The 21,275-nt window shown below is 64.8% G+C and overlaps 1 protein-coding gene across 1 annotated transcript; it reads left to right on the top strand.

Annotated features, from left to right (window-relative positions):
* The first annotated feature begins 1,945 nt into the window (after positions 1-1,945).
* Fgfrl1 (fibroblast growth factor receptor like 1) lies at positions 1,946-14,692 on the top strand. Its single transcript, XM_027937408.3, has 7 exons — positions 1,946-2,240; positions 2,569-2,786; positions 10,775-11,047; positions 12,124-12,204; positions 12,294-12,578; positions 12,656-13,009; positions 13,143-14,692. Exons 2-7 carry the CDS (start codon positions 2,705-2,707, stop codon positions 13,565-13,567), a joined length of 1,500 nt encoding a protein of 499 aa, XP_027793209.2. The 5' UTR covers positions 1,946-2,240; positions 2,569-2,704; the 3' UTR covers positions 13,568-14,692.
* The last annotated feature ends 6,583 nt before the right edge of the window (positions 14,693-21,275 follow it).

A 21,275-nucleotide genomic window follows, 5' to 3' on the forward strand; every position in this document is an offset into this window, starting at 1 on the left:
GGAAGGGGAGGGGAGGGGAGGGGAGGGGAAGGGCAGGGTTGGGGGAAGCCGGGCGGCCGGGAGCCGGAGACACTCGGGGTGGGAGCGCTGGTGCTGGGGAAAGGTTGGGTAGGGGCCGGAGGTGGCAGCGGGAGGCAGGCGAAGGGGCTGGAGGAGCAGGGGGCGGGTGAGGGGTAAGGGTCAGGGGATGGGACTGGGAGGAACGGCGCGGAGGTGGGGTAGTGGGCGGGAGAAGCGGGCCGTGAGCAACGCCAGGGGGACTGAAGACTGGGCGCAGGCGCACTTGTTCCCACACATTCTGTGGTAGCTGCACCTGTCCATGATCCCTCCCCACTGCTCACCTCTCCCGCCCTTCTGGGCCACCTCCTCCTTCTGACCTCCCCGCACTTCACAGCCAACTTGAGGAACACCTGGCCTTAGCAGCTGCACACCTGTTGGAGCTCTTCACAAACCTGCCTGTGAAGTCTAGCCCTACCCCGTGCTAGCCCAGACCTCTCCACTCACCTGCCCATTTCGTCCTGGAACACCTGTCTGTGAGACCTAGCCTCAGCCCAGCAGTCCTCAGGTGCCCCAGAGGCAGGGTCTGTGGACTGCTTCTGAGATAGGGCCCTCGGGTGCCAGTCTGGCTTCCTACATGCCCGGGAGGACTGCCCCATGGGCACCTAGACCTTAACCCAGGGTGCCATAGGCTTGCCTCCACCCACCTACCACTTGCCAAACTGGCCCAGAGATAGGATTCTGGGTGAGGACAATGGCCTGCAGGGCCTTCCCCAGCTCAGTCTTCCCTGGAAGGCTTCCTGGAAGAGGGGACCTCTGAGCCCAGAGAGGCGAGGCTGGGTTCTCAGGGAAGAGCAGCAGGCAGAGGTCCCTGGAGCATGGAGAAGGCCCTTGGCAGAGGGTGATTTGGTCAGAGTGGAGGAACAGGAGACATTGTGTGGGTAGGCCCCAGGCTTCCAGGCCCTCAGAGAGGTGATGGGCTTGTGTTGAGGAAGCCAGGAAACACCTTGTAAAGTCTTGATTGTGACAAGGTAATGAGAGGAGACACCATAGGGAGTTAGCCTGAGAGGCCAGAGAGAATTTAAGGGGTGGGTAAGGGAGTCCCTGTTGGAGGGAGGTGGGGAGGCTGTGGAGGCAGTGAGTGCCTGTGCTGAGTAGGTGCAGCGGAGTGGCTTGAGTCTGCGCCGTGTCAAGTCGTGGGTAACTTACCTGTCCTCTCTGAGGCTGTTTCTTCATGGGTACCAGGGGACACCAAGACACCTGCCTGGTGGAGAGGACAAAAGAGAGTGTCTCTCACCTCTTCCTCCCATTTATCATTGTTCTTGTCCTTGTGATCACTATCTTTAGTTGGTGAATGGCAGGGAAGCCTCCAGGGGGCTGTGGGACCCTACCTGCCCTGGTAAGGGCACTAGGTAAAGCCAGGCATCTGGGGGAGGACCTCTTTGACCTGCATCACCCGAGACTTGTCATCCCCGTCCCATCCAAGAGTAGTTTGAGGACACCTCGCCTCCCAACACTCCCCAGGTCGCGAACTTCCAGACCCGGGAGCTCCGTGTGGCTGTCCAGATCGCCTCCTCCCGGGCTGAGGATCGCCGGGACTGGAGATGGAGCGGCAAGGGCCAGCTCCCGGACAGAGGGAACTCGGACCCGGGCGCGGGTCGGTGCGGTGTGGGGTGGGCGCCGCAGCCCTGGACAGCTCTGGTGGCGCTCAAGGCCGCGCGGGGGAGCTGGGGGCGTGATAGGCTCAGCGGGGCGCTCCCCAGGGCGCTCCCTGGGGAGCCTCCCGCCCGCACCGCGAGGGTTAAGCCTGTAGCCCAGCGAGCGCGCTAGCGGATTGGAGCAAAGTTGCGGGGTGGGGCGGGGCGCGGGGCGGGGCGGAGCGCGTGGATTGGCTGGAAGTTGTGCGGGGCGGGGCGCGCGGCGGGCTCGGCGCTCGCTCCGGGAGAGTTGACAAAGCCCCGCAGGGAAGGACGCCTCGCGGCGCGGCGCCCCGGGCCCCTCGCCCCGCCGCCCCACGTCCTAGCCCGCCGCCTGCCGACCCGGACGGCACACCCCGCGCCCCAGCCCGGCCCCGGCCCGAGTCACCCGCGCCCAGGTAGCGCCTCCCCGCCCCAGGCCGGGCCCGGGGGCGCGGGGGGCGGGATGCGGCGCCCGGGGCGGCGATGACCGTGGCGCGCTGTCCGCGGGCCCGGCCCTGACCCGCTGCCCGCCGCGCGCTCGCCCTACCGCCAAGCCACGCCGAGGTGAGCCCTGCCGCGTGCCGGGGACCCCGGGTGGGCGTGCTGGGAGGGGCGGGGTGCGGGCAGGGACAGGCGGTGGTGATCTGGGTGCGGGGCGGGGGCCGGGCCGCGGCCCTGCCCTGAGCCCCGCCCCCCCGCACCCCATGTGGGCCCCCCAGCGCAAATTTGTCCGCTAATGGCGCAGGCGATTATCTGCGGGGCCCTCGGTGTTGTGTGTCCCGCGGGCAGGGCCCAGTTACAAGCGCCAGGAATCCAGACGGTGTTTGGAGAGGGGGCGGCGGGGGCGGCCGGTAATTAGTGTAAACCCTTTGTCTGCCTTTGATACGCACAGCTTCTCGCTGCCGAACTTCCTCCGCCTGGAGCTCGGGCTCGGAGGGGGGCAGACCCCGACCCACGGCTGTACAGGGTCTCGAGGCCCTGGGCCCTGCGCCGGTGACCGCGCCCCCACCCTAGTGGAGACCTGCGAGATGTTGCCGAGCCCCACGCTGCCGCTGCTGCTGCTGCCGCCGCTGCTACTTGGGGCCCTCCCGCCGGCGGCCGCAGCTCGAGGTGAGTCCTGGCGCCCAGCCCGCGCCCTGGTCTCTGCAGCGCCGCCCCTTTCCCGCCAGCCCTGAACCCTGCCACAGTGCCCGCCTGGCACGCGCCGCTCCACCCTGCCTGCCCCACCTTACCAGGCCCCCTCACCCTCCTGGTAACCTCAGCTTACCCCTGGGGTTCCCTAGGCTCACCCTGGTGGTATCCCTAGCTCACCTGAAGGGTCCAAGTCTCACTTGGTGGGCTCTTACGACCGCACCCCCCCCACACACACACACCACATTTCCACACATACCTGCAGTAGAGGGCAGCTAGTCACCATGTGGATTCTTGGGGAGTGGGCTGTTTGTGGCCACATCCCACACAATTGGGTCTAAGAAACCTGTAGAGACCCCCCACAGTTGTCAGTCCATCTTATGGGAGACATTGGTGACATTTTTGCCATCTGGGACTCTTCCTGACCTAGCCTCCCAGTCAGCCCAGCGCCCTGCCTTGGGCCTGGTGGCCCCCAGCAAGCAGTACAAGATGGGAGCCGTGAGGAGGTTGGGGGAGGCTGCAGAACAGCAGGGTGGACCTTGACGCAGACACCTGCGGACCACAGATTTCAGGGTCACACACTGCCCATGTAGCTCAGGCCCACAGTGGCCTGGGCATAGCCTCATCCATCTGATGTCCAAGTGGGCAGTCTCACCCAGGACCTGCCCCTGCAAGGGGCATCTGTGGCTGATGGTTGTTGCATGTCTGCAGACTCCTGCCCGCCATATTCAGGATCAGGAGGGCAGTGTTGGCCTCCCCCATGGTTAGGTGGGACTGTAGCCAGGCCAGCCCTTTGGGTGTGTTGACCACTCAGGATCGTCCTTGCTCTGTCCACCAGTCCTCTGAGGCCTCGCACCCCTCCCCCACCACCCAGTGAGCGCACCGAGCCCAACCTGGCCTTATATGGCCACATTCGGGCGCGGGCGTTGACCCAGGTGGGCCTTATGCCACCGTACAACCCCCCCCCGCCCTCCGCCTGCTGGGGACTGGCTGGCTGGAGGGTGGGGGCTGCCCAGGAGGGGCAGGGCTGGGCACTGCCCAGGGCACCACGGGTACTCGGGCCATGCCGGGTGAGCCCCACCAGGGCCAGTGGCCCAGGCTTGGATTCCTCTTTTATCTGCTTGGACTCCCCTATCTTTGCACCTGCCTGTTCTCTGACCACTCAGCCAGAGAGGCTCTGGAGGCCTCTGTCCTGCCATGGTTACTGGCCAGACTTTGAGGCTGACTGGTGGATGGTGGTGGGTAGACAGGGCTTGCCCCTTTGCTGAGGGACTCTGAGGGGCCACCCTTGCTACCCTTGTCCCCCTTGGCCACGGCCTTGGGGCTGCCCCTCACCTCCGGCCCTGGCAGCATAGGGAGCCAGGAGGGGCTGCTTTCCAAGGCAAGGGCCTCTGTGGTTTGGGGTGGAGGTGGGGAGGACCGTGTTTCCTGAGTGGTGCTCACTTCCCCTTCAGGCCCAGCCTGGACTGCAGGGGTGAAGTCCTCTGTGTGTTCCACTCCTCAGGAGCAGGTCCAGCATGGACCTTCAGTGGAACCGTGGAGCTGGACGTGGTGTGAGGCCGTTTTGAAAGCTGTTTCCCTGGGGTGGCACAGTTTCTGGACTGGGTACATCTCCAGATCCAGATTCTGCTTTAAAAGTTCCCCTTTGCCCCGAGTTTCACAATCTTGGTGGGTTTGTCTTAGACTGCTTTTTCATATTTGAAAAAAGATAGGATTTGGCTTTTTCCATTCCATTTTATTCCTCGCAGTGGGGACTCCAAGGTTTGGAGTGAAACACCTTCCACACACAGCTATGAAAGAAGTCCAGTTGGGCCTTCTGAGAAGTGCTGCTTTGCCTTTGCAAGGACACCCTGGGGGACAGACACTGAGTAGCTGGTCCCTGGGGTCACTCCCTGCCCTGTGGATCTAGCTGCCATGCTCGGGGCAAGCTGGTCCTAACCCATGTCAGAGTTAGGAACTCAAGTGGCCATGGTGCTGTGGCCACCCATGCTGCAGGGCTGGTGTGTTATGGACAGTGGACATTGAGGCAGATGGGTGATGGCCAGTGTGGTGTGCAATGCTGACCTCTGCCTCTGGCCTGGCTGCAGGAAGCCTCCTCCTGTCCAGGCAGCGGCTGACCAGTGTGTAGCTGGGTCTGAACTGGGCGTATGGGAGCAGGGCCCAGGCACTGTGGGGTGGGGTTGCGGGCCAACCTCTCCATTCACATCTGGGCCCCACTCCTGTGAAGGAAAATGAATCACTGTCCCCTTCAGGGGAGGGGGGTCGGGAACAAAGTCGCCTTTGGCTGGCTTCTTTGTCCTTTGTGCGGGAGTCAGTGGGCCTCCGGGATCTCGGAGCCGCCTTTCAGCCTGCCTGCCCTACGCGTGGCCCTGACTGGGGAAATGTTGGTTTTTCCCCAGCTGAGGCCTCCAGCCCCGGGCTGCCTGCCCCCAGCTCAGGCTTTGCTGACGGTGCTGGGGCAGTGGGCCGTGGCCCCAAGAGCTTGCCCACGCTGCTGACCACCTGCCTGCCATTCAGCAGGGCCTGGTGCCTAGCCCATGCTGGTAGGCTCTGCCCCATTCTGGGCTTTGTTTGGTGACGCCCCCCCCCTCCAGTGGGCGGAGGAAAAGGTGTGCCCAGGCCACTAAACCCAGACCTGGAGGATGCCCTCCCCTGCCTGCCACCCACTCTTCGTAGCACTGGTCACTGCATACTCTTGGCCAGGCCTCACAGTGCCCAGCCTGGCTACCCTTGGTGGAGAAGAGTAGGGGCTGCTTTGGGGTGGGTGCTGCCGCCCCAGGCATCCACAGCCCAGGATGGCTGAGTGGGGGCAGAGCAGGGCATGGGAGTGGAAAGGGGTTCATGGGGTGAGGCCAGGCAGGCCTAGGAGAGGTGTGTCCCTCAAGAACAGGAGGCAGCCTCAGCCAGACTGGTGTCTGCCAGCCTGGGAGCTGTGTAGAAGGCTTCCCATTTGGGAGCAGGACCCCTCTTCTTCCCTCCTGGAGAGTTTATTCCTGGAGAGGTTTATGTGAGCTGGCCAGGGGCTATGGAGACATGGACAGGGCCCTAGGCAGTGGGTGGGAAGGGAGCCCTGTTCTGCCCTGTCTGTGTGCAGGGCTAGCAAGCAGGGGAGGCCCAGGCTCAGGGCATGGTGACAACTTAAGGGGCCCCTCAGGGAACTTGGGCTCCTTGTCCAGAGTCCGTCTGCTCCCTGCAGCCTACCCACCTGGCTCCCAGGTGACTGTGGGGCTCCAGCCCTTTTCCACTCACTGGCGGCAGGCAGCACTGTGTGCTCAGGACCCTACGCCCTTCAGGGACCCAGGGAATCCCTGCCTGGGTGGCTTGCTAGCCTGGCACCCTCACATCCTCAGCCTGTCCTTGAAGAGTTGGTCACGTGAACAGGACCTGGGCTGGAGGTAACTAATATGCCCAGACTGCTCCATGGGTCCCCTGGTCCCACCTGGGAGCTGAGAGCCCCCGTAGGGGACTGCACATCAGCTCAACATCTGACCTCTGTCCGAGAAGTCTGTGCTCAGGAAACAGCCTTGTTGACATGTCTGAGGTTTGAGGCTGCTGGGGCTAAGGGTCAAGGCTGTGCAGGAGGTGAGGCCCCTCTGGGTGGCTGTGATAGGAGGCCTGAATTTTAGGATGTGGCCTGACTGGTTGATGTTTGTGGCATGGGGGGAAAGGGGTGGGTGGCTCTTTGTCTAGTGGGCCTGCTGAGGCCTGGGCCTGGGCCTGGGACTGCCTGGCTCTTTGGGACATTCCCTGGGTAGGTACTGTGGCACTAGGCTGTGGGCAGGGTGTGTGCATCCCCTCCAGGGAGTGGCCCATCTGGTGACGTGGGTGCCTGCTCTGTGTGTGGATCAGTGTGTCAAGGAAAAGTCTCTGGGAGCCCAGAGCCCACAGATGTGCCAGCCGAAGGCTCCCAGGAGGACACAGACCTGGAGGCTAGGCACTATCTTCAGGGTGCCCCCACATGCCTACTGTCTTGCCTGGTGGCCACTGCTGGGCAGCAGAAAGGGCCAACCACTTTGCCAGCTTGCTGGGCACAGCCTCCCTTTGCCATGCCCAGAATGACCTGGTTTCTGGGGCAACCACCTGTCCTGCGGGTCCTACCAGTTCAGCAGCAGATCCCGTGGGTCCAGCCCCCAGGGTGTCCTGGGCTCCTGGTGACTGGCTCTGGGCTGTGCACATGTGTCTGGCACGCGCGCGTGTGTGTGTGTGTGTGTGTGTGTGTGTGACCCACGTGTGTCTGGGCCGTTCAGGGACGGGTAGAACCTGGCCCCAGACACCTGATGGGCAGCTGGGCCTGTGATAGTCACCTTTGCCTTCTCTCCTGGGGGACGGCCCTGTTCTTGTTTCTCCCGGCAGTGGCTTCCTAGTGTGGGTGCTGGCCCTGGGGACCTTGTATGTGGGACTTCTCACCTCACTCCTGAGCTGGAGCCCCAGGTATGGGTGACGAGGTGCCAGCTGCAGAGGCTCACACCTGGCAATCTGATCCCATTGGGAGATGCCTTGGAAGCCCTACTGGGCTGGCTTGTGCTGTGGCCCCTTCTAGAGGCTGGGTTCAGGGTGGGCCCGCCTCTCCTCAGCTTCCTGAGTCCCCTACCAGGCCATTTTCTTCTCTAGGAGGGGCCCACAGGTTTCTGGCTGGTTGACCCCACCCCGCAGCTAGGCCCACTGGCTGACCAGAGAATTCTTTCTAGCCTGGGAATTCCTGGGGTTGTGCAGGGCTTCTTGGGTACCAAGCTGGGCTTGAGCCGGGTCTCATAGGCTCACACCTCCATGGTGTCTGAGGCCCCTGTGCCCACACCTAGAGCAGCCTCTCTGGGAGGGAAGCTCAAGGTCCTCAGGTGAGGTCCTGGGGTGGGGGACTGCTCTATGGTCCGGAACCCACTCCTCTCCTGGGGCTGGAGGGGGGCCTGTTCCCCTGGTTACCCCCCCCCAGGCCTGGTCAGGTGTCTGGACTCTGATGCTATGGCCACGTCTGCCCTCCAAGGGAGGCTCCCACACGGACCCAGCATGCCTTCTGCCTAGAAGCTCCCTTGTCGACTTGTCGATCGGGCATCCCAGCTGACCTGGCCGGGCTGCGCTCAGCTCTGCAGAGGTGGGGGCGAGGCTGACCTGGCTCTGGAGGCCAGGCCCCACCTGAGCCTAGCCTCCAGGTTCTGAGTGTTGCTGGGCAGCTCCAGCAAGTGGGGTAAGGCGCCAGCCCTCCCCCGGGTCTGGCCTTTGTCCCCGCAGACACAGTGGTGTGCGTCTAGCTGTGCGTGCCTGCCTTGCTCACCCTTGCTGTGCCTAGGTGTGGGCCTCACAGGTGGGTTTTATCCTGGGGCAGACTCTCCTGCCTCCCGTGCTGGAGCTGGGCCTGACACTCCAATGTCCAGACCCCACTGTCCTCATCAGAAAAGCACCGGATCCTGTTTCTACCCCATGCACAAGCTTCTGCATCCTGCCTGTGTGGGCCTTCCTGTGCCTTCGCCAGGAGGCTGGGCAGGCTAGGTGCTCCTGCGTTCATGCAGGGCCGGGGCTGGGCTCGGCGAGGCTTTTGGACCCCAGCCCCTGCCCCAGAGCTGTCTCCCAACCAAGCTGACCTGAGGCAGAACATGGGGTGGTCAGTTCCGTTGCTGGCTGTGGACCTCAGGTCTTGCCTCAGTTTCCTTGTGGGCTGAGTGGGTCCACCAGCCAGTCCAGGTGGAACAATGAGGCTTGTGTCTCCTGAGCTAAATATAGAGCCGAGGCAGCCATGCTACAGGCACAATTCCCAGGAATCTGGGGGGCCAGGCTTCCTGCCGGGCGGGCCTCGCGTGCAGGGTGAGGTGGGTAGGGTCAGGCCCAGGGGGGTTGCTGTTTGCTTTAGGATAAGGCTGGCTCCTCTGGCCAGGCTGTCGCCAGCCTATCCCCCAGGATTGTGTTCAGGCTGGCCCTAGGGGCCATGCTTCCGGCCATCTGGTGGTCACTTGGCTCTGCCCTTCTTCTCAGCAGTGACAGTAGGCAGGGGTCTGTCCGTTCGTCCTCTAGGCTCCTTCCCACACATGCGTCCTTCCCCAGGCTTTTCTTCCTTCTGACGGGTGAGGAGGGCCTGGGGCTGGGCAGACCCTCCTGATACTGGCTGTGCAGCAGCCTGGCCTTGGGCAGCTCCCAGGGGTGCCCAGGCTCTTTCTAGCAGTCATATGCACGTGCACATGTGTGTGTGCTGCCTGGTGTGTGGTGTCTGTCCAGGAGACCCTGGGCACTGGGCCAGCTGGGGTGGCCAGGGCAGGGTCTTGGCCCCTCCTTCATTGTCCTGTAGCCTGGGAGCCCTGTGAATGGTGGAATTCCAGATAGTGACAGGTGGTGGGCAGGGTCTGCCTGGGAATGGGGCTGGGATCCTGCGAGGGCCGGGGCGGGACCTCAGAAGGCCCCTGTGTCTGTGGGCCTGGTAGCCCCTCCCACTGGGAGCTGTGGGCTCTGGGTCCCTGAGACAACTGCATGGGCTGCTGCCAGGGGTGGTCTGTGGGGGTGAGGTTAGTGGGCAGGCAGCTGGCAGCCCCTTCCCACCTCTGCCATCTCTCCCCTTGCAGGGGAAGCAGGGAGGCTGGTGAGGAGGGGTGCTGTGGGCCCACGCAGGGAGGGGCCCATGTCAAGGGGGAGGGGTGGGCCAGAAGAGTCCCAGGAAGGCAGGAAGGGGCTGGGCTGGGCCATTTTGTGGGCAGGAGAGCAGGGGCCAGGAGAGCTTCCTCCAGGGACCCCGCCCCGCCTCCTCAGGGCTGCACTGTGGCCCTGGAACCCCTCCCCTGGGCTCCCACACTGTGGAGAGGAGGAGAGCTCCATCTGGGGATGCCCGTGGGGCCCTGGGCCACGCCCCACGCTGCAGCAGTCAGCTGGTCATGAAACGCACTGGCCCTTGGTCCTTGCTGCCACAGCCACATCCTCCTGGTGCCTCTGGCACAGCCTGACCTGGGTGCCAGAGATGCGCCTGGCCAGGGGGTAGCCACAGCATGGGTGGACACCCTCATCCTGAGCGGCTGTGTCTTCTGTTCAGGGGTGCAGAGGGGGAGAGGACCGGAAGAGTGACATACACAAAGGTCCCCAGCCTCTGTGGTCCTGGTTCTGGGCTCCCTTCCCGGAGGTGCTTGTGTAGCCCATGTTTCTGATGCCCACAGGTCCTGCGTTCTGGACCTTCATCCCCAGCCAGTGGTCACCTGTTCCCGCAGTTCAACCCAGAGGCACCTGGCTGGGACTGGGTGGGTGGGGAGGAGGCTGAGCTGGGGTGGGCGTGTGGGAGTCTTTCTGCCAGCAAGGGGCACCAGGCCCAGGAGGTGGCTTCTCTCATGGGCGGCGGCCTGTGGAGCCTGGTCCTCTGCCTCGGGCCCCTCCTGCAATGCCACATCAGGGGCGGCTCACTGGGCCTCCTGATGCTGCCATGGACTCAGAGGGGGCAGCAGAAGGAACTCTGGGCATGTAGCCTGCCTGTGGCACCCTTGCTGCTGTTGGCACACAAAGCAGTGACCGCTTTGAGCACCCTGGGCTCTCTAGTGAGTGGCATCTCCAACTGACCCCTGTGCCCTCCAGGTGTGGAGGCTGTGAGGTTGCTGCCCTGGCCCAGGCCTGGCTGGCCCCAGGGTGGACGTGCCCAGCCTGGAGCTCCGCCTGCTGTCCCATCCCTAGGACCCCATCCTCCTGGCCTGGGGACCTTGGCTCCTGGCCCTGTGACCGGGAGCTGGCCCTGTTCTCTGGGTGTGTACTTGGAAAGGCATTGTTGAGCACGCTGTGCCCACCCCTTCAGGGACCCTTCCTCCTGGGTGCTGGAAGCTGCCCCAGCCAGGAGCTGGGTGGACAACCCATGGGCTCTGGTGGACGTCGGCTACTGTGGTCCAGGAGGCCTGTGCTTGGGGCCTCCTTGCCTCACTGGAACTCCTGAGGGGAATCAGGTGGGGGCCAGGCAGGGAGAGCCCTTGTCCCCTCACATGCCCCTCCCTGACCAAGCCCTCTGGTCCCCACAGGCCCTCCAAGAATGGCAGACAAGGTAGTCCCACGGCAGGTGGCCCGGCTGGGCCGCACTGTGCGACTGCAGTGCCCAGTAGAGGGGGACCCACCACCTCTGACAATGTGGACCAAGGATGGCCGCACGATCCACAGTGGCTGGAGCCGCTTCCGGGTACTGCCCCAGGGACTGAAGGTGAAGGAGGTGGAGGCGGAGGACGCGGGCGTGTACGTGTGCAAGGCCACCAATGGCTTCGGCAGCCTCAGCGTCAACTACACCCTCATCGTGATGGGTCAGTTAGCATGGGCCAGAGGTCGTGGCTGGCCAGAGCTGGTCGGGCCGGGGGTGTGCAGGAGGGCATGGTATAGCTGGGGAGTCATGCCTGGGGGCCACACCTGGGCAGGTGAGCCAGCATGGCCCTGAGCAGCATATCCCTGTGTTGCCCTGGCCTGCTCACTCAGCCTGCGCTCCGCCCACTGGGACATGACAGGACCCAGGAGGACCTGAGCTGCCACCAGCTGAGCCTGCCTCAGGCAGCCTGGACCTTCTTCTGATCCCCAGGCCCGGCCTCAGCCCCTCCTCTGGCATCAGGGGTAGGATGGGAGGCCCCAGGCGGTGGTCCTCCCCAGTGAAGGGCCACCAACGGGCCCTGGGCTTGGCAGGGTGCGCCTTGGCGTGGTCAGGGCTTTGAGGATCGGGTTTCGGAGTTCAGAGGGGCCGCTGGGAAGCAAAGGGCCTTTCTGTTCTCTTCTGCCCCTGGGGCCCGGGCACTGGGGAAGGGACAGGTGTCCCAGAGGCACGCCCCTCCCCTTTGGCCCCCCGGTGTGGGGCCCAGGCGGGCCTGTGTCAGTGACCATCCAGGGTGGCAGCCTGGCCTCGGGTCCCAGGCTCAGTGGAGGCGGCTGCTGCTACAGGCGGGTGGAGGGACATTCCTCAGCACTCCCTGTCCCCGGCACTCCCGAGGCCGCCTCTGGTGGTGGAGTGGGAATGCCACGCAGCACCCCCACTGTCCTCAGAGAGGGGACGGTGACCAGGCGGAATGTCAGCCACGTCTCCTCACCAAGCCCTCGGCCCCTTGATGTGGGCTAGGGTTACTGCAGCTGCTGGATGGGCCCACCCCTCCTCTCCCTGGTCCTGCAGACCCCTGGAGCCTGGGGCGGGGAGGCCCTGCAGACACACCCATGCCTGTCGGGGTCACCTGCATGCAGGCAGTGGGCTGGCGGGGGCCCTTGCCCAGCTGTCCCTGGATTCTGATGTGGGTGTGCCCAAGCCTCCGCCTGGGTTCCAGGGCATCCCAGCTGGGGCGTGTCAGGCCTGGTGGGGCTCTGGCGCCCCGTCACCTGCCCCTGTGGGCCCCTCTCTCTGCAGATGATGTCGGCCCAGGGAAGGAGAGCCTGGGGCCCAGCAGCTCCTCAGGGGGCCAGGAGGACCCCACCAGCCAGCAGTGGGGTGAGTATGGGCAGGGTGGTGCCATCTGCCTGGGGCAGGGTGATGCCCTTCCTGGTACCACCCCTGACCTCAGGCGCCCTGCCCCGCAGCGCGACCCCGTTTCACGCAGCCCTCCAAGATGCGGCGCCGGGTGATTGCCCGGCCTGTGGGCAGCTCTGTGCGGCTCAAGTGTGTGGCCAGTGGGCATCCTCGGCCTGACATCATGTGGATGAAAGATGACCAGGCTTTGATGCGGCCGGAGGCCAGTGAGCACAGGAAGAAGAAGTGGACCCTGAGCTTGAAGAACCTGCGTCCTGAGGACAGTGGCAAGTACACGTGCCGCGTGTCCAACAGGGCAGGCGCCATCAATGCCACCTACAAGGTGGATGTGATCCGTGAGTGTGGCCGGGCAGGGTGGTGGGTGGGGCCCAGCGAGCCGAGGAGCCACGCCAACCGCCCGTCCTTGCCACAGAGCGTACTCGCTCCAAGCCTGTGCTCACGGGCACACACCCGGTGAACACGACGGTGGACTTCGGGGGCACCACCTCCTTCCAGTGCAAGGTGCGCAGCGACGTGCGGCCCGTGATCCAGTGGCTGAAGCGTGTGGAGTACGGGGCTGAGGGCCGCCACAACTCCACCATCGACGTGGGCGGCCAGAAGTTCCTGGTGCTGCCCACGGGCGACGTGTGGTCCCGGCCGGACGGCTCCTACCTCAACAAGCTGCTCATCTCACGGGCCCGCCAGGAGGACGCGGGCATGTACATCTGCCTGGGTGCCAACACCATGGGCTACAGCTTCCGCAGCGCCTTCCTCACCGTGCTCCCAGGTGCGCGGCCCCCTGGGGCGGGTGCTCCCTCCCTGGTCCCCGGCACAGGCTGCCCTGCCACCTGGGAAGTCCTGGGGAGCTGTCCACGCAGCCGCCTTCCCCTCTCCAGCTCTTCCCTCGGTCTCTCTTGCAGACCCCAAGCCACCGGGGCCACCTGTGGCCCCCTCGTCCTCGGCCACCAGCCTGCCGTGGCCTGTGGTCATCGGCATCCCAGCGGGCGCTGTCTTCATCCTGGGCACTGTGCTGCTGTGGCTCTGCCAGGCCAAGAAGAAACCCTGTGCCCCCGTGCCTGCGCCTCTGGCGCCGGGGCACCGTGCCCCCGGGGCGGCTCGGGACCGCAGTGGTGGTGACAAGGACCTGCCTGCCCTGGCCGTTGGGCTGTGTGCAGAACACGGGCCCCCGGCTGCCCCCCAGCACCTGCTGGGCCCAGGCCCGGCAGCTGGCCCCAAGCTGTACTCCAGGCTGTACACGGACGTGCACACACACACGCACACACACACACACACACACTCCCACGTGGAGGGCAAGGTCCACCAGCACGTTCACTACCAGTGCTAGGCAGCAGCCACCTCAAGGCTGGGTCCCCGGGTGGGCAGGGAGGCCGGAGGGAGGCAGGTCAGGACTGAGGGAGAGAGGCAGCATCCTAAGTGCCCTGTGCAAGGCACACGTTGGCCACGCACATGGACATGCTGGCAAATGGACACACACAGGCCATGGACACGTGTGGACCAAGGGGCACACACACACCAGGGGACACATGTTTACCAGGAGACACATACACCAGGAGACACGTGCAGATCAGGGATACACACATCAGGGGACACACACACAGGACACATGTGCAGACCAGGGACATACACACCATGGGACACACACATACCAGGGGACACATCCTCATCAAGAGACACACACACACCAGGGGACACACATCAGGGGACACACATCAGGGGACACAGGCTTAGCAGGGGACACACCAGGGGAAACAGGTTTACCAGGGAACACTTCCACCAGGGGACATGTGTGCAGACAGGGGACACACACACACACCCTGGGGCATACGTGCAGACCAGGGTACAAATCCTCACCAGGGGAGACATACACACCAGGAGACACATCCTCACCAGGGGACACAAGCTTACCGGGGGACATACATACACCAGGGGACACATCCTCACCAGGGGAGACACACACCAGGGGACACGGGCTTACCAGGGGACACATACCATGGAACACATACACACCAGGGGACACACACACAGACCGGGTGTTGTGACCGTGGTGACATGTGGCCATGGCTAGTAGATGAAGGACTCTCCCTGCCCTGTGAGGAGGGCTTCACGGTCGCCAGGGTCACTCTCCCACGCCTCCACCTGTGTCCTTGCCCAGCTTGGTGCTGGTCTGCCTCTACCACTGTGTGCCCAGGCATCCACCAGCACCCTGGCCTGGTGGGTGGAGGGGCTGGGGGAGGCTGGGGCTGGGGGGACGTGCCGTCCTCCCCCACTGCCAGAGGGAGGGGCCTTGATATTTATGTTTAGATGAAGGAGGTCTGGGCTGCAGGACCCTGGCCTGGCCTGCCGCCACGCTGGTGCCCACACCCACAAGCCCTGCCCGGGCAGCCCGGGCCTCTGTGAGTTCATGTAGAGTCTGAGCTGAAGCCTCGTATATTTAATTTATTTTGTGAAAGCCGTGTGCATCTGTTCCTCAGTGCTGTTTCTGCCTGGGCTGGCCGCGCGTCTCCTCCGGGGTAGGCGTGGGCAGGCCTTCCTGGGGCTCACCAGGGTGGCCCAGCAGCAGTGTGGGACCTGGGGCTCAGGCTGGTGCTGTGTGGGCCCAGCCGCATCCCTGCACAGTGGGCTGGCTGGTGCCCGCTCCGCCCTGGGCCAGACCCTGCCTCTGACTCAGAGGTGCCCTCTCTGCTTCCCTTCCCTGGGGCCTCCATGGCCAGGCCCAGGTCACAGTCACTGAGTGCCCCCCCCACTTCTGTGGCAGTGGGGTGACAGTCCGTTTTTCTGCTGGGGAAGCGGGCTCCAGTCCACTGGACCACCCTGGAGGTAGGCGCCTGCCTGCCCTGGCCCAGAGCCCCTTGTGAAGAGACACTGCCCCCGTCCTAGGGGCAGTCTGGCCATGTGGCCAGCAGGACGGCTGTGTTCTGGTGTGCAGGGGCTGCCTGGCCAGAGGGGTAAGGCTTCCCCTGTAGCCATTACCGTGTCCTCGAGGGGTGTGTGGCTGACTGGAATGTGTGAGGTCTCTGGGGGGCTGGTGGGTGCTGGTGTGCCCTCACGTGGACGCCATGCACCCCAGGACAGTCCCTGTTCCCCTGGCCCTCCCCAGGCCATACTCACTGCTGTCCTGAGTACACAGGCCAGCCCTGGGAGAAGCGGACAGGGGTGTCCTGACTCCGTGGGGATAGGAGCCCTGTGTGCCTGGCTGGCAGATGCTGGAGAGGCCTGGCCACGGTGATGAGGGCACAGGTCGGTTCCAGGCGGCTCGCAGCTGGTGACCAGCAGATGTTGTCCAGATAAGACAAGCATCGCCCGCTGCCTGGTCGGGTTTCAGTCTGGAGAGGGGGATGGTGTCAGGGAAGACCCCGGGGGTGGGGGGCCGTGCAGAGCTGCATGTGGGAAGCAGTGAGCTTCCTGGAGTGGACAGAGGGGAGGCACCTGAGAGCCCAGCCCCAGGCCCTCACTGGAAGGAGGTAGCCCTGGTGAGCAGGCAGACTGGCCCAGGGCCTGTGTTCTCACCAGCCCTGGCTGGGCCCTTTGGGGTCCTGGGGAGAGATGGCAGGTGGTGGGCTGGCCTCAGCTCCTGGTCAGTTTGTGCCAGGTGCTATGCAGGGCAGGGAGATCCCAAGGGGGAGGCCCCTCCTTGCCCTCATGGGGCCCTTGGTCTTTCCAGCCCCCTGAGTAGCTGCGCTGGGGCTAAGACCCTTCTGTGATCGGCCTCTTCTGGCTGCCTGAAGGGGTAAGCCCTCCTTGGCTGCTGCCTCTGCCGTGAGCCTAGAGACCCTGGCTGGACCCTCCTGCCACGCCACAAGGACACCTTGGCTGCTGCCCCAGCCCCAGCCCCCTGGCAGAGGTGCACACCAGCACCCCACCTGTGCCCCTGGCCCTAGCACCCCAGGTCCCTTAGGACACTCATGGCTGCCTGCGAGTACAGGACGCAGTTGGGACATGGTGGCCCCAGGCTGAGACTGTGTGCCTTGGGCCTGGCAGGAGGTAGGGACCATGACCTTTCTGAGGGGGACAGTACTGGAGCCCAGCTCCCCTGGCTGGGACTCTGGGGCTTGGCTGCCCATGTGCAGCCATACCTGCCCTGAGTACCTGTCTCACCAGACATCCCGTCCCTCTGGGGGCTCCCAGGCCTGGGGGGAATGAACGCACTGCAGGCTGGGTGTCCTGGGGAGTGGGGTGGGGGCTGTGGTCAGGACACTTCAAGGCCCAGGGCTGAGGGACGAGGGACCCCGGGAGGGGACAGGGAGCCCAGAGCAGAGGTCCCCTGAACCCCTCCACTGGATGAGGCCCCAGTGCCCTTGGCCACCATGAAGGTCAGTGCCTGGGGCTATGAGACAGGGCAGGGTGCATGTCTATGCCACAGTGCTCCCTTCCCTGAGGGTCCAAGCTGGGGTCAGAAGAGGGGCTGCAGCTGTGTCCTCGGGGTGACCCCCGCACCAGGCCAGGCGGGGTCCAGGGGCTTCTGAGGGACCTCAGGAGGCAGCTGTCCTGGCAGGCACGGGGGTGGCCAGCGTGCGTGCAGGTTGTGGAGCCAGGCCTGGTTCCCCTCCAGCAGTGTCCTGGCCAGCGAGACGCTGGTTGCCTGTGAAGGCCGGCAAACTTGAAAGGACGGCTGGGTCTGACACCCTCGGGTGTGACCGTCCCCCTCCCAGCCCTCCCGGCTTCAAAGGGGTGTTGAAGGCCAGTCTGCAGCTGTCCCCAAGGGAGGGGCCTGAGGTGACTGCTGGGCACAGGGTGCTGTGTGAGGCGGAAATGAGGGGGCATGTGTCAGTTCCACCCCTGGACCTGTGGAAGTGCCCAGCCAGGGGTCAAAGCCTATCCCCAGGCCTAAGATGGAGACCCAGGAGACCTGGGATACAGAGGAGGGAGCACGGGGCGGGGGCCCCTCACAGCATGGACGTGGCTGAGGGACACGGGGGTCCAATGTCGAACAGGGAGGGACCAGCCAGGGTGTCCCGAGCGCCTGGGTGTCAGCCATGGGAACTGGTCCGCCCAGTCCCTGGGCAGGACAAGGACCTGGCCTACAAAATGGACACCAGTGCAGGCCCAGGCTGTGAGGCTGGACCCCATGAAGTGGGCTGGCTTGGGAGACAGGTAGGGCCAGGAGGCTGGGCTCCTGGGGGCTGGCAGCTGCTCCGGGAGGGTCTATGGAGTGCAGCGAGTGGGGTGCAGGGCCAAGGCTGCTCGCTGCAGGAGGGTCCCGGGTCTGGGTCCCCTTGGCCGCTCGGAGGTGGACCCCGACCTTGCCTTGACCAGGTTGACCATCCTGGGCTCAGCCACACAGGGCCAGGCGCGCTGCTGCCTGTGCTTGGGCTGAGGACCTCGGTCCACGAGGGGTCTGTCCTGAGGAGTGCAGTCCTGGGTGAGGGTGTTGGTCCTGCCTAGGCCACAGCCAGGGGCTGGCAAGGGCCCTGTCAGCCACCTGCGTCCTCTGCCAGTTGAGCTAGCCCTCTGCCCCACCCTTCAGGGCCCCTGATGATGCTAGCAGAGCCGGCTGGATGGGGCATTTGGTGAGAGTGGGCTCCCGGGGGCCTGCAACCACACCCCCAGTCCTCATGGGGCCCCACTGGGTCTGTAGGGAGAGGGCTCTCATCCTAACGGGGCAACCTGGTCAAGGCAAGGTCGGGGTCCACCTCCGACTGGCCGTGGGACCCAGACCTGATGCTGCACCCCTGCGCCCTGACCTCCACTGAGAGGTGCGTGCAGCTGTGCAGACAGCTCTGGAGCCACCAAGGCCCTGGCGTGGCCGGAACGGCTGGTGCCCATGTGGGTCCTTCAGCTCCTCGCGCCTTGCAGTCCAGCCAACTTCTTGCCCAGGACTCTGGGCGCTTCCTGGCCAGCCTGAGTTCCACGGGCCTCCTGTCGCTCAGGTCTTGCTGGTGACTGTAGCCCTGGTTCTCTGTGGGGGCGGGACCTCCAGCACCAGCCCCACCTTCCAGGGCCCCGTGGTCCTTTGATGCTGTCCTTCCCTGGTCCTAGCCAGGGCATCTGCAGCCCTCGTGAGCCTTCTCCAGTCTTGGCCTGGGCTGGGGTCATTCAGTCCAGCTGCCCTGCCCACTGACTGCTGGGCCTGTGAGGGATGGAAAGGGAATGTCGCCCCCCCCAGGCTGGCACACCTCGTGCCCAGGCAGGGCTGGCCGAGGCCCAGGAGAAGGGGAAGGAGGCCAGAAGCTGTGGGAGGACTGGGGACAGCTACCAGGAGTGGCCAGCCTCTGGGGCCTCTTCATGGCTATGGGAAGTCATCAGGACGGTGGGTCAGCAGGCAGCACCCTCCACACCTAGAGTCAAGGGGTGACTCCACCTCTCTGGCCCCATCACCTTGAGCCTCAGCTGAGGGGGAGCCTCTGCTTGGTGGGGTCAGGCCGGCGCGGCAGGGGTGTGCTCAGGGTGCGCTCCTGCACACAGTGGAGCATGGAGACTGGCCGCTGGTCACTCTACTCCCTTAACAGGGGGTCCCAGCCACAGTTGGGGAAGGGGCTGTGATTCTCCACTTTCTACAGCAGGGCTGGGGGTTGGGGGAGAGCCAGGTGTAGGGGCCATGGGCTGTCCTGAGCTGCCAGGGTCCAGCTGCTGGGAGCGGGGGTGCTCCCTGATGGGCACATGGGTCAGCCTGCCTCCTGTGGCAATGGCTGCCCTGGCCAGCTGCCTGCAACCCCAGTGTCATTGGACTTCTCCAGGTAGGACTCACACTGGCCTGGTTCAGTGTGCCTGTCCACCCCAAGGCTGCTGCCCACTGAGGCCCAGCCTCTGGGCCACCCTCAGGGTAGCCAGGAGCAAAGTGGGGCTGTTCCCAGCACAGGCTTGAACCCAGCTCACGCTGGCAGACCTGGGCCGGGACTCGCAGCCCAGGGAGGACCAGCGGGCTCGTCTTCTTCAGGTGACCCGACTCTGGAGTGTGGGGGTGACAAGGCAGTATGGCGGGTCAGGACCAGTGGCTCAGGGGAGCTTGGGGTAACGGCCATCCTGCCCTAGGCAACTACAGGGGCTCTGCCGCCCCCGTGGCACCAAGCCTTGCCGTCTTTCTAAGGGCTGGCCAGCCTAGGTTCTGCTTGGCCAGCGAGGCTGCCAGGGAGGCGGGAGGGATGTCAGGAGGGACGTCCACCCTCAGGGTCAGTTGTCTGTGGCCTAGGAGGCTTGGCGCAGGGGACTGGGGAGCCTGACCTGAGGCTGCAGCAGCCCAGGCAAGGGCAGCAGAGGGGAGGGGGCAGGCCCCAGGCCCAGGCAGCTGCAGGCCACCTCTGCTCTGCCCTGACAGCCCCAGGCATCTGGCGCTAGGCCGGCAGGTGGTGCCAGCTGCCAGCGCTGGCCGGGGGCTCCCAGGCTTGGGTGGGTCTGGCTGGGTCCACAGTCCACAGCCTCCTTCAGACTTGTGCCTGGAGAGTGGCCGGGAGGTGGAGTGGGCAGGGGCAGCACAGTTGGCCTGGCTGGGCCTGCGGAGGCTCTGTCTGTCCCCGAGGCCCCCCAGGGTCTGGGCCTTCCCCAGGAGGGGCAAGGCGCAGCAGAAGGCGGATGAACGGGGAGCAGGCAGAGGGCACCCTAAGGAGTGCCCCCTGTCCTCCCCGAAAGCCGCCACCTCCCTGGGCCCCAGGTCTCTGCCCAGACTGAGGGGGCAGGCGGGGCAGCTGCAGGGCTCATTCTCCTGGGGCTGGGACCCCTGTCCCTCCAGCCAATGCACACATGCCCCAAGTGGTCCCAACCTCCCTCACCTGGGCCCCAGCCAGCCACACCCTGGAACAGGTTGGGGGTGCCAGGAACTCAGGAACCCCTGATCCTTAGGCAGGACCCAGTGATGGAGGACAGATGGACCTTCTCGCTGAGTGGACGTGCTGGCCTGGGCCCCAGTGCTACTTGCCATCTGCAGATGACAATGGCATTGCTGCCAGATGCCTGAGGACCCACAGTCAAGCAGTGGCCCAGCGTCTGCCCTGCCACTACTCAGGGGTCAACTCCAATGGCCAGTGGTCTTCCAATGCAGCTGGTGCTGGGCCTAGACCCTGACCCTCTGACATGTGGCAGAGAGGTAGGGGTCTTGGGGGTCACCCCCACTGGCCTGGGCTTCAGTGGGCAAGGACTCATCATCGTCTGTCTGCCCTGCCGGGTCAGCTCCCTATCCCAGGGTACACAGCTCCCTGGGCATGGGCCCCTCCTTGTAATGGCACCCCACACAGCTGCCCAAACACTGGGACCCTCTGTATCCTCATTTGTGACAGAGGCTGGAAGGAGCTGGTGGTGACCACATGGACTGAGGTGAGTCTAGGCCCAGGGAGGGGAGGCGGCTGGGGCGGGCCAGTCTCCACAGAGGCAAATTCCTTCTCAGTTCACAGCTTTTTCCTGTAATTTTTTCCCTCTTTCTTCCAAAAGCGGTCCTCTGCGTTTCCCTCCTGGAGCACCTCCAAGGCAGCCAGGGCCAGCTCGGCTCGGCAGTCCACAAAGCCCCTTTGACAGGCAGCAGGAGCTGGACCCACAGCGAGCAGGGGCGGAGTGGCTACAGGGCCAGGAAGGGGGCAGCCAGTGGTAGGGGGCCCGGGCAGCGGTGAGGACCTAGGGTACACACACATCCAAGTGTCTTCTGGAGAGTTCCATGGGGTCTGAGTTGGCTTGGGGGGAAGGGGAGGTATTTCTTGCTGGCGAGGGTCAAGCCAGCGCTCCCCTGCCCAGGCTGTGAGGTTGCCAGCCCCCGCCTCTCCGCCCGGCCTCGGGGCTCAGTGCCCAGAGCCCAGTGCTCCATCTGTGCTGTGCTGTCCAGGGCCTGCACTGCGACCCCAGCCCCAGGTTGCTTGGGGCTTGCCACCTCCTGTCCTTGGGCTAGGTGTTCCATCCTGGGCCTCCTCCAGAGGTGCCCTGCGAATGGGCATCTGGCAGATAGGACCTGGACTGCCTGCTGGGGCTGGAGTGGCTGCAGCACAGATCCGGGTCCACCTGAGAAATGGGGTGCTGTTTCCCTGCGGGTTTTATGCCCCAGCTAATGGCCCCGACCTCGGCTTGGGCAGGCTGCCCATAGTGGCACTCACTAGAGGCTTGCGCAGAGGAGGAGC

The sequence above is a fragment of the Marmota flaviventris genome, chromosome 7 (assembly GCF_047511675.1).
Source record: "Marmota flaviventris isolate mMarFla1 chromosome 7, mMarFla1.hap1, whole genome shotgun sequence".
Lineage (NCBI taxonomy): Eukaryota > Metazoa > Chordata > Mammalia > Rodentia > Sciuridae > Marmota > Marmota flaviventris.

What these genes read in the sequence shown, in the direction of transcription:
- Fgfrl1 (XM_027937408.3), top strand. Translation starts at nt 2,705, where the DNA reads ATGTTGCCGAGCCCCACGCTGCCGCTGCTGCTGCTGCCGCCGCTGCTA. An exon ending in GCCGGCGGCCGCAGCTCGAG is followed by an intron (nt 2,787 to 10,774) that starts GTGAGTCCTGGC and finishes TGGTCCCCACAG; the next exon opens with GCCCTCCAAGAATGGCAGAC. An exon ending in CCCCACCAGCCAGCAGTGGG is followed by an intron (nt 12,205 to 12,293) that starts GTGAGTATGGGC and finishes CCTGCCCCGCAG; the next exon opens with CGCGACCCCGTTTCACGCAG.